Raw genomic sequence first — 12,763 nt, forward strand, 5'->3', positions numbered from 1 at the left:
TTGGAAGAGGAATTCTCACACAGGCATTTCTCCCTACTGTTCTTATCAGAAAAAAAAAAGACTGAAATTTCTCTCTCAGAATTAAGTAAAATCATTTCAGTAAAGAAACTGAAAGGCAACTGCTAGAACAGATACACTCACAGCTAGCTCAGTGATTCTTAATTTTCCCTCATATTCTCATAATTTTTTAAAAGCTAAATAAAAATTGTGATACTATCTGACATGCAAACTGAAAATTAACATCACTCAGAGATGTTCTCAGCTCATTTGAAGGGTGAGAATAGGTTGACTGAAACAATGTGTTGGTTTGAAGGTAACTGAACAGGGATCTTAGTCTTTTAGAAAATGTTATTCATCAAACAGAAGAGACGTCTACATTCTACTAGAAGATACTGACAAAGCAGCAGTGCTCACCTTGGACTATATAGGGCGTGTTCTCCTCTCTGACCAGTGAACACGTGGGACGAGGGGCAGGGGCTGGCGGCCTGTTTGCGATAAAGGACCTGCAATGTTTCCTCTTCTCCTCCTCCTCACCCACTATGAAATCATACACAGATTCCTCCAGTTTCACAGCAGTGTATGGGTGTTCCTCCTCGCTGTCTTCCTCGCATGTATCTTGGTCTTCTCTGTAGCACACTGTTTTGAGTCCATCATCATGTTCTCTTTTGTTCCTGTCCATCACAAAATTCCTCTCTGAAAAAGGAAGAAACTGCGTTGCATGTAAAGGGTAAAGAAAGGAGATTAGGACTTATCTTAAAGCTTTAAGTTTCCTAAAGTAACTCAGAGACCTAATTTCACTTCTAAACTAAAGTGCTCTGATTTTCAGAGGCTTCTGATCATGTAACTCAGGAGAGAGAATGTCCCAAAGGAATAATTACAACTTCAGGGACTCCTCCTGATTTCACATCAGATTATCAAACATAGATTCTTAGCTATTAGCCACAAAATTAGACTTATTTGAAGAAATACAGAGTGCCACAGGTGCTCTCACAAACATGTTGTTTCATGGTGAAGCCAAGTAAGTGGTACCTGTGGCCCTTGGCATTCTGGAAAACATTTTGTTTCTTACCTGTTGCAACAATGACTTAAGAACTGAAATTATCTTAGAAAATGTTGGATTTTGTCTTTCCTACATCTTCAATGTCCCACATGGTTTTGAGGGCTTTACTAAGATGTTCTGTAGGCCAAGGTCAAAAAAAAAAAATTCCCCTTACAGTGTAGGTAAAATTTATGACCTCTTATAATCTGTGCAAAGACTACCCAAACACCTCCCAAATACCTGCAAATGCCTCTCTGTACTCCCTGTATTTCATATATTTCATAGTACAACTACTTAGAACTTGCTTTCCTTTAGCTTGTACATTTTACAGCATTAAAAGGCATTGATGAGTTTCCCGATACCTGGGTTTGCTTTGATTTGTCTTTAAAACCCCCACAAACTTCTAAGAGTTACAAGATGTTACTGAGGCTGGTGTTCCCATAAATGTTTATAACTCCCTTGTGATGATTACCCATCTTTCCTGCAAAAACAGTAGACCTGCCTAGAATTCTTGTACTGACTCATTTTTTCCTTGCGTTGTAATTTACTGCCTGTACATATGTGGATTTGCTAAACTAGGTTGTGGTCACTACTGGCGTTTTCAATCGTTTGGCTGCTATTTAAAGAATGACCTATTTATGGGTCCAGAGGAGCTAAACAACCTTTTAAAGTGGGATACCTTTGTAAATGGGATGCATCATTTATAAATGGGATGTATTAATAATATGGAATATCAACATGTATTCTGACTATTATATAAAAATGTTTTAAAACAACAAGTGGGATTAATATACCTGCCATATTTAATATGAATAATATTTTGTGTCACTATACAAGTTCTGCTTCTTTCTCTGTAGGACATTCTTTTTTTTTTGACTCCCACAGGGGGCACTCTCAGGCCACTGCCAAAACACAGACTTGAAGAAAAGGGGACTTGCCTTTGAAGTACTCCACAGCAACTCCTAAAGCAAGCGGCTCACTGCAAATACATAGCAATGACTCATTAGAGCTCCCCTTTGAAAGCATCATCCTCATTTAGAGGAATTCTGATAACTCATTCCCCAATCATGTTTTATGGCTAAACATAGGAAAATTCAGAGCACGTTTTAAATGAACTCTTCACACAGGAGCATTTTCAGATGAACTCTGCTTTACCGGGACAGGATTCAGCACAGGACACTACAAAGCCAGGAAACTTTCTTTGCTGGTACCCACATACAGACAGCTGGTGTTTGACAGAGAGGGTCACATTACTACTTGATGGTATAGCCATGTAACACCTATTCCAAGACAGGCATTTATACCAAACCTACACTAACAAATCCTGTGTGCCAAAACTGACCCCTCATTTATACACACATATAGCTCCAGTTGAGTATTTTGTGGGAAGCAAAACGGATTTTTAGCATTAATTTTATTCTGCCCCTCTTTCTCTTACAATTCACCTATGGATTCCTGCATGTAGCCAGCTTTTTCTTGGACAGCAGAACACAGGAAAAATCCTACCTATAGCAGGTTATAAGACTAGAGAGCTATTTCTGTCTAATTATGTGAACTTCAGAGTGCTTGGTGATGGTAATTTAAGACTCTAATAGGTTACACCACATTTGAAAACAGAGTTAACGGTTATAAGCAGTGGAGAAACTGAGAAGCAGTTTGTGTGCACACTAATCAGTAGTGTCCACAACAAATAAGAAGTTTTTTTTTTCCCCTATTTAAGTCTGGTATTTCAGCTTGGATTATTTTGCATACTTATTTTCTCAGTGAGAAAAATTGATGATCATCCCTTTTGAAACAGATGCAAATAGCATTTTGGGCTTCTCATCACTTTCACCAAACCCAACACAAAATTTTAGATTTTTTCTCTGGGGAATAAGTATTAGAAAAAAAGATAAAAAAGGGAAAGCATTTAATTCACAGTCAGAATTTCTCCCTTTCTTTTCAATCTGCAACACAATATAGATTTTTACTTCTAACTAACTATAACATTAGCTAAAATATAAGACTTCTCTCTACATGGTCACTTTCTATTAATTTTACCTGTGAAATTCCAAGCTATATTAAATCAAGACAGTATTTAATGCTTTAAAATGGTAAATACTTAAGGTAACTTGACAAAAATACAAGCTCAATCTTTTGTTTCAAGCCTCTCTTGTAAATCCAGTGCATTATTTGGCAGCTCTCTGAAACAGGCATAGTTAGGAAAACATGAACCCAACAGCCCATACCAATGTATTACCTGACAGATCTGGTCATGAACATCTTGATGCAGCAAAGTGCATATGCACATGCTTGCTTTGCAGCATTAGGGCCATACTGCCTAGCTACTCTTGTTACAAGTGATCATATGTAATCTCTGCAGCAGCGCATAGTCTGCACTTGCACATGTTTGTATCTGGGCTTATTTTCCTCCCAAGACTGTACCTTGTGATTTGTGCAGATTGTCCTGTCTTAGGATGCCAGGCAGATTTCGAGGGGGAGGAGGGGGTGGCCTCTTACAGAGAAAGCAATCTCTTCTGTTCTCTTTGAGATCATCCTGTATGTTGGCATACAAATCGTCAGGACTGTTGTGAGAGCTATATGATTCCTCCTCTTCTTGATCTTCATGTTCTGTCTCCTCTCTGCTGTCTCTTACATCATCTTTCTTTTCCTCATCCACTTCAGTTTTGTGTTGGCATCTCGATCCAATTCCATATTGATCTCCCGGGTTCTGCCTGGCTTTTAATACTAAAGAATGCATTATTTCATTTAAAATTTGCCATCTGGAAACATTTCCTGTTTCAAGGATTCCCACAGAAGCAACACAATGGCTAATAAAACTTTTATGAACTGATACGGTAGAAAAGCTGTCAAATACATACTGCCAGTGAACAGCTTTTTAAATATTTACCAAATGAACAGTGGAAGTTTTCATTGTACCTTGCTACTCTGATACATGCCATCTTCGTGCGTGCAATGTTAAACTCTTCTAGAGCTGCTGTCAGAATGAAATCACATACACTCTCCTTGCCTGCATAATTTGTATTACTTGAGTTTCAATGCAGCACAGTGCAACACTTAACAAAATAAAACCACAGCTCACATATCTGTGGTACTTGTTTTTACACAATGGGGTTTTGGGTGCTTTCTCCTTAAAATGAAATAAACATTGCCCATGAGAGACATGACTGTACACCTGTAGAAACAGAGCTCCTCTGCCCAGGTGGCCTAGAAGACCAGTGGCATCCTGGCCTGTATCAGGAATAGTGTGGCCAGCAGGACATGGGAAGTAATTCTGCCCCTGTACTCATCACTGGTGGGGCTGCACCTCGAGTACTGTGTCCAGTTCTTGGCCCCTCAGTTCAGGAAGGATGTTGTGGTCCTGGAGCATGTCCAAAGAAGAGCAACAAGGCTGGTGAAGGGACTCGAGCACAAGTCCTATGAGGAGTGGCTGCAGAGCTGTGGCTGTTTAGCCTAGAGAAAAGGAGGCTCAGGAGAGACTTCATCACTCCCTACAACTACCTAGCCTCTTCTTGCAGGCAACCAGCAGTAGGCCAGGAGGACACAGTCTCAAGATGCACCAGGGCAGGTTTAGGTTGGACATTAAGAAGAAGTTCTACACAGAGTGACAGGGCACTAGAATGGGCTCCCCAGGGAGGTGGTGGAGTCACCATCCCTGGAAGTGTTTAAGAAAAGATCGGATCTGGCACTCAGTGTCATGGTCTAGTTGACAGGATGGTGTTGGATCATAGGTTGGACTCGATGATCTCAGACGTCTTTTACAACCTAATTGATTCCACAGTTCTGTGATTCTTTCTTTAGTGGCCCATGGACCACAGAAGAAGAATACAGTGGAGGGATGTGAAAGTGTACATTTTAAACTGCTATGTACAGCATCAAAATTTTAGTAGTCAAGATCAGTAACATAATAGAGTAACTACACAAGTCCATCATCAGACTGTACTGAACCCTTGAGGTAGGTTTCCATTCTGCGTTATCCTTTGGTGATGCCTGCCTTTCACCATTGATTCAAATGTGAGGTTAGGGCATTTAGCTGGCTAATGTGGCCAGCTGTTACAATTTGTTTTCTTCTTCCATGTGTCCACATATACAGTGTGATAAAGACACTGGAAAACCTACCAGAGCTAACCTGTTTTTCTCCAGTGTCTATCATCCACCTATATGTGCTAAAGCAACCAGCCTAAATTTAGCAAATAAGAAACTTCCTTTTCATATGTATGAGACAGTTAAAAAGATAAAATTGTCAACAAGATAGAAAGAGGATAAAATTTAGCATTATAGATCCAGGATACTCTTAAGATATATGCAAAATATATGCTATCAGTAAATGCAAATAAGCAACTTTGTCTGCAGTTTTCAAGGGGAATGTATATGACCACAGATCATCAATAAGCTTGTCAACAATCTATGCTTAGAAGTATGAACATCAAGCTGCAAAACGTCAACTGTCTGTGCCTCCATACAGGACTTCACTGCACCTGTAGGCAGTGCCTCTCCTTATCTGAAGGCTGTTCTCTGAGAACTTGGAGAATTCAGCTGTTTTCAAGGTTCAGAGTAGAGATGATAAATTTCCAGAATGTACAAGGAGGTGTGGTTGCACTGAGTTCTCTCTTACTGAGCGATAACTTTGTTATCATAGCTGAATCCCTCAACTGCCTTCCCCTTCTCCTAGGACATCTGCCTTCCCTGGAAGTTGCAGTAACACGTGGAAGTTGAAAGTGTTAGAATAAATTTGCCCTTTCTGTCCATAACTTCAAACACTTAATACAGCACATACAAAACCCAATAAAACTGTCTAACAACATGACTTACTCATGGCTGGTTGAGTTTCCAAGCCTAACATAAGCTCATAAGTGTTACTGTCTTCTGCTTCCTCTCTGCAACCGGTGAAATTATTTGCTGCATTAATCTACAAAGAAAAATAAAGAAGGATATTTGTTTTAGTGACATCATCTCCTACCTTCACACTTTGCTATTGATATAATATTCAACATTCTACTAGGAGGAAAGTGGAGACAGAAACATTGTACATTTGCAACTGTGTAATGATATACATGTTTTGGCAAACGGAACACACGTATCTCAATACATATAAAGGACACAAGGTTCTGCCATGAAGTGATACCAAGTTTGCACAGCAAGGATTGACGCTAATTCATCTTTACCTAGCAGTGCACTGGGCTGTTCAGACAGTTTCCAAGTTTGCTCCCAGCTGTGAAGCACTCATAGATAATGAGAAAGATCAGTAACAGAAAAACACAAAGTCCATAGGACATGACTGAATAGCTCAAGGGTGCACACAGTGCAAGAAATCTCTGGAGAGCTCATTACAAACAGTTCCTGTATCCCAGCGGTTGGTACCAAAAGTCGTGTGTGCACTGAAAAACCAGAAATGGGACTGCAAAGCATGTTAGCAGTTCTACCCAGTGACCAAATGCAGCGAAGTGGTTTTTTGTTCCTCTAGAAAGTTGTTACATTCACACAGCGCTATTCAAAATTAGCCTCAGGAGGGTCAGAACAATCAGTTTTCTAAAACATTATCAATGTATTTCTTCAAGCAGAAGAGATACAAACCTCTGCTCACCCACAGCAGCTAAAAGCAAACCGGTAATACTACAACAGACAGCTTTGTTGTCTTAAAATACAGAACACACATTTGCTAATTGCTGACTTTCAGAAACAACTGGAATTTCAAAAGGTGATAGTTTTTTTAAAGAAACCCAACAGGACCTTGATTCCCATGTAAATGGGATATGAAACTATCCTCCACAGACACAGTGGAGCCCTCAACAATTATTCATGAATTTTGAATCACAAAACTCTGGGGGTTTGAACACACCAACCCCAAAGCAGGCAAGGAAACAGCATGGTCCATATATCATCCAGACGGCAAGATTAAGTACAAGCAGAAGAGTGGACTGTGGAGTTCACAGTCAAGAGGAAGAATTGATCTGTAGTTACACCATTCTGCACAGCACAGAAACTGATTCTCAGGAACTCATGGCAGAACTCTCAAGAAGTTTGTTCCTAGTATCCTGCTGTCTCCTGGCACCCACAATCATTGTCTCAGGGACAGAGTTCTTGCTGCATGAAAAGAGGAAAAAAATTTGAGAAATAGAGAGTTTTTCTGTGGAACTGAGAATGCCTTCTTTCCAGAAGCTCTTGTACACAGCCACCTCATGAATAGCAGTCCAGAGACGGTGCAGCCATCAGACTGTACAACAGGTGCCTCTCTGGCCTGCTTTGCTGCTCTAAGAATACACCTGGATCCCTACACAGCTATGCTTGCTTCCAACAATAAAGTATTAATCTCTGCCTTCTGTGCCCATACAATGTGTGCATCAGTGAGAGAATCCTGTTTTTCTTGAACTTCCCCATAATTTTTGTGGTTCCTCTATACTTTGCAGAAACAGGATACATCTTAAAAGCCCCAAAGTTAGAGCTTTTCAGAATATTTATTTTCAAAAGATTTAGGCCTGCATGTGCTAAATGTAAGTGTACGTTGTGAGAATAAATAAGGTCTAATAAATAAATACGTTTCCTGTGAAGAGAGGACGTGTGTAGAAGAAATCAAGCAAGGAGAGCTCTAAGATATATTAAGCTCTCCTGCTATGACACATGGATATATAGCTGGTAGAATGAAGTCAAAAGGGTAAGTGGAAGAAACAAATGGCATTTGCTGATTTTCTTCAACACAGATATTTCTCAGCTGAAGGAAACCTGGTGACTCACAGAAAAACAATAGAATAGATATGATTAATATGCATTTTTGAAACTTCAATGTTTCAAATGACTGAAGGTCAGCCACCCTGGTAGCTTATAATGGCTCTAATGACAGCCTAATTCTAATTCTAATGGGAATTCAGGATGCAATTTAGAAGTTTAGCCCCTGACTACACTTTCTAAAAGTCTCCAGGACCTGTGAGACACAGAAAAGCTGAACAGATGGAAACGGTCTTTAACTAAATATGGTTACACTAGAAAAAAAATTCTGTATAATGCAAATTAATGACAGAAGTCTCCTCTGACACTGGGTATGACACCGTGCATCTGAAAACAGTGCAGCATCTCCAAAGGCAGTCCTTATTTAAGAATGCAAACCAACATAGCTAAATCAGAATAATGCCATGGCTCAGCTTGCAAACCTTGCCACGATGGCCTGAACAAATGCCCATTACTTTTAGGTCTTTTATATGGGCTGGGTCATGTAACTTGAATGTAACAGCATAGTTAGCATGATGTTTCTACATTTAGGGTGTTGAGTACAACTCATGCACAGACCTGAACTTCCAAGTCATTTGAGCCTGTTGGGCTGAAAATGGGTCTTTGATTTATACTGAGATTTCTTATGGCTGTCAAGTCACCTTCCAAAGGAAGAACTAGCTTCATTGGGAACCAGTATTACAATAAAAAAGGTATAAAAAAGTTGTTGCTGTCAGCACAGAACTGCTCCCGACAGACTATGGGAAAGGGCTCTGAGTTTTTGAAATTAGTTTGTGAATTGAGAAAATAATTTCCTTACCTCAGGATGCAACGAGAATGTTGGGATGAATTGAAAGTCCTCTGAGAGACTGATGATGTTTCAAGTTCTGAGACTAAATGCCATCTCTCAACATCAAAAAGTAGATACTTAATTTTCTTTCAGTTATGTATTTTAACTGTCTTGATTAACTGTCTTTCAAAAAGGCCAAGTTTTTGAATACCTTCAAAGCTGTCCCTCATAAGAGGGACAAAGCCTGAATTGATTTATCTCAGTTATTTACTCAGGAATTCATTATCAAAGTTATTATTACCCACCTTGTCAGCATTTCTTACAATGCTCTTCTGAAAAGCCATCTTTTTATGGCACGTTTTCAAAAGATTTTCTCCTTGTTATACAAAGGATTTTCCTATCCCTCAAAGTATTTTCCTCCAATGACTCTGTACTGAGACAGAATCATCCCCTCTGGCAAGGGCCCACACCATTGAAATTGGGTATGTTGTACCTTCTTGTAAAGTCAGGAGTGAAACTGAAGAATTCAGAGGAATTTAACCCACTGGTGATACTTAGATATGGCAAGAGTGAGAAGCACCTGGACATTGTATTTAATTTATAAACAGATACTCACAGATAAATATATCAATCACGGCTCACATTAATCCTTATGTATAAGATATAAACGGATATATCTAAAAATATATCTGTACCTTATATTCCTAGAAAAAATAGTAAGACAGGACTACTGATGGCACATTGCTCAATAGCTTTCAAAAATCAGATCTTCATGCTTAAATTGGGTCTGGGATAATGCTTAGAGTAATAATACATTAATTCATATGATTCTTATGCGTTTTATTGTTTTCCAGTTGTCCATTAGTTGTCCTTTTCTTTCATTAAATTGGCCCTTAGTAAGTTGAAATTCCACTGTGTATATATATATATATCTTTTTACGCTGAATAATTACATGCCTTGTGAGTTTAAATTCAGACTTACATCTCTATTTCATCTTATTGTACTGGTATTTTTTAAAAAAATTAAATGTACGTAACAAAGCCTTTTGTGTCTCTGCTGTACTTTGGAAACTCATGCTGTCTCCTACATCCTCAGTTTTTCTGGATTGCAGCAATTAGGAAAATTGATGGAGAAAGTCCTTATCGTTGCTTGTAAAATTCTCATTCAACCCTTTGACAAGACACTCTCTTCAGTTAGGGTTGAATTAAAAAAAGAATTACTGGAAGTTAGCTCCCTGACATGATATAGGGCAATGCATAGAAGTGCACTGGAATATTTAAATTTTGTTTAAACTAAAAGAGAGGTGTTTAAATATCAAAGGCACCATTAAAATGTTGATATGGACTTGACAGTCTTGTACCTCTGTCTTGAAAAATCTGTCATCCCATCTGTTGATTATCCTCTCGTTTCTTGCAGACTTGGTCAAGTCACAGCTCTGTGCTGTTCAGTGTTCAGTGTCATTGTACCTAATAGTTCACGTGCTGCCTTGGCAAACTCCTGAAAACTGAACAAGACACATTATTCCAGAACCACTTGAGATGTTAAATGAAATATATATTCTGCGAAGCTCTGCAGAGAATTTTTTCACTAAACACTAAAACTCGGACTATTGTCTTCCCTTCATGTAATGGAGGCTCTCCTAGGATATACTTCACAGCATATCCTCAGATATCCTCTGCTTCAGGATGGAGTGATGCTTTTTTATCCTGTGTAAAAAATGTGTGAAGAACATCATGTGTTCCTTCCTCAAGACAAGATTTTGTCTCCTGAAAGTTAGTGCATTACTGCCTGAGGTAGGCAATGCCCTTCTCCTTTTCCATACAAATTATCTTCACTGTAGCCAGTATTTCAAGTAGGAGAGCACAAAAAAGGCAGCTCCCTGCAGTCAGTCTCACAAAGCCCATAATTTATAGGATTACTGCTGGTCACATCTAGATTTTAATACCAATCTTAATTCAATTTTAACACTTCAGTCAGTCCATCTGCCTAACAGTTTTCTTCATCAAGCCTTTTTCTGGGAGAGACAAGACTTCAAACACTAGATTAAACTGAAGGTGCTGCCTTTAATTTGTTTAGGACAAAGACAATTTGATCTTCTTCTGGACTCCAGGGCATTTCCAGCTGCCTGTTGGATAGCATTCAGGCTTGCTATTAGACATCTTAAAAACACTATGCAGTCACACGAAGGCCTGTTCTTTCAGGGCTGATACAGATTTGGTTGCCTGATTTGTTTATAACACATCACCACAACATTCCTTCTTATCCTGCTCCCAAAGTTCGCAGTTCTTCCAAGAGATGCACCGCTTGTTCATCTGTCTCCCACTATTCTGTAGCTCAGCATTTCAGATCAGAGGACAGGCATGGCCATCCTAAAGACACAGCTTAGGCAGCCTCTTCTGACTGCTAAGTAACAAGATACATTGCCAGTCACCTGGAGTTGAACCTGTGCTAACCATCAGAAAACATCAGTTTCTACCGCTTGACCTCTTTGAGATGCACCAGTCTGAAAGACTCCAACAGCTGCCCTCTCCCTCTGCTAACCTGGAGCCCTGATTCTCCTGGACTCTGAGAAACAAGTAGTCACATTCTGGTTAAAGCTATCCCAGTCTACATGGACTTGCCAGAAAGGCTACAAGAGTATGCAGAGCCCGGGTGCAAGTACAGCAGTGCTTTTAAAATTATTTGATACCAGCTGTGGAGGTACATGGATGCCTATGTCTTTGGAGTCAGTGCATCCTAAAGAAAAGCAGTATAAAACCAAGAGGACATGGTCTCATTTGCCCTTTTTCTTTCAGCACATTGTCTTTATTTTTTCTCTTCAGTGCAGACCTCAATATGTCATACAGTTCTTTCTGAAAAGTGAAATCAACAGCTTTGGAAACCTAGAAGTAGATGTGAACTGTGAACACTTCAAAACTTCATGTAACTGGATAACAGTATGTCCATTCATAAATCACTTCACTGGATCATGGAATTTGAAAAACTTTTCTATTCTTTAAATTGCTAATAGGGTACTGAATAGTACAGGAACCAGGACAACACTAATTAATAAGCATTTCCATTTTGACTATGAATCACTGAAAACTAGCCTTATAAAACCATTTCTTATTCTTTCTGGTTTCTCTTGTTAGCTGCATTTCATTTTGTGCCTTAGTCTTTCTCACAGTATCCTTAAGTGCCTGTGCTACAATTCTGACTTTGACCTTAGTAACCTGATACAGTTTCTACTTCCTATGGACTTTATTTTCCTATTTGGGGTTGTTTTACACTCTTTCAACCTTTCTTTCCAATGAGATAGGTATGCACTTTGATATGCTTTTCTTTGAAATCTGCTGCTATTATGTTGTTATTTTTCATTTCCATTATAGAAACTGTATATAATAATATATCTTAGATTGTTCTCACCAAGGTTACCCTGTCTGGACAACCTCAATGATTTCCTCTTCTTTATTTACAGAGAAAAGAGTCTTCTAGCTATTTCCTTCACCTTAAATGTTAAAATCTTACCAGTGCATTGAAAAACCTACTGGATAATGTTTCCCACTGTATTCCTTTCCAGGCACATGCTGGTGATCTGGACCTCAGAGCAAGCCTATGCGTTGGTACACAAGCTGTTTCCCCTTTGTCTCCTGGACAAGCTATACTCTTTCATAAAAATCGTATAAATTATTCCATCATCTACCTATTAGACAAATATTGCCAGTTTGGTCACATAAAAGAACTGTATCCTTATCGTAACATACCTAAGATTTTTGAGTACTAGCCTACTTTTCTCTTCCTTATTATTTCTTTAGGCTAAAAATCCCCACCCCTTCCCATTTTGCAGACAACACAAATCACTATTGATCAGCATTCCAGATTCTAGAAAAGGGACATAGCATAAGCAACCTAAGTCTCAATTTGAGAACAATAAGGCCTAGTATGATCATGACAAGTTCTCATGAGGTATGTGTTTTACCTATTCAATTCAAAGTACTGGCATGAACATCAAAAGAAAATATGCTGGCTTCCTTCTGAAAAAGTATGCTGGATTCTTCTAGAGAAGGTCAACTTGCAAAAAAAAACCAAACAAACCACCAAACTGAAACAAAACAAAACAACAACAAAAAACCCCCCCAAACAACCCTCCCTCTCAAAAAAACAACCGCCATAACCAAACCCCAAAACCTGCAAACAAACCCCCCCAGTTCCTACAACCTCTCTAATGCAAAGTGAAAAGTCTCTTCCAGAT

The 12,763-nt window shown here is 39.0% G+C and overlaps 1 protein-coding gene across 1 annotated transcript in view; it reads right to left on the reverse strand.

Moving 5' to 3' along the window:
- The window catches only part of BANK1 (B cell scaffold protein with ankyrin repeats 1), a gene marked incomplete at its 3' end in the record, with an annotated part of 115,155 nt that overhangs the window by 12,348 nt on the left and 90,044 nt on the right, over positions 1-12,763 (reverse strand). The window contains 3 exon segments of the mRNA XM_039385578.1: positions 415-693; positions 3,464-3,766; positions 5,852-5,948. Coding sequence (XP_039241512.1) covers positions 415-693; positions 3,464-3,766; positions 5,852-5,948 — 679 coding nt within the window.

This window comes from Pipra filicauda, unplaced genomic scaffold (assembly GCF_003945595.2).
Source record: "Pipra filicauda isolate LSUMZ 115617 unplaced genomic scaffold, ASM394559v2 scaffold117_size3949168_pilon, whole genome shotgun sequence".
NCBI lineage: Eukaryota > Metazoa > Chordata > Aves > Passeriformes > Pipridae > Pipra > Pipra filicauda.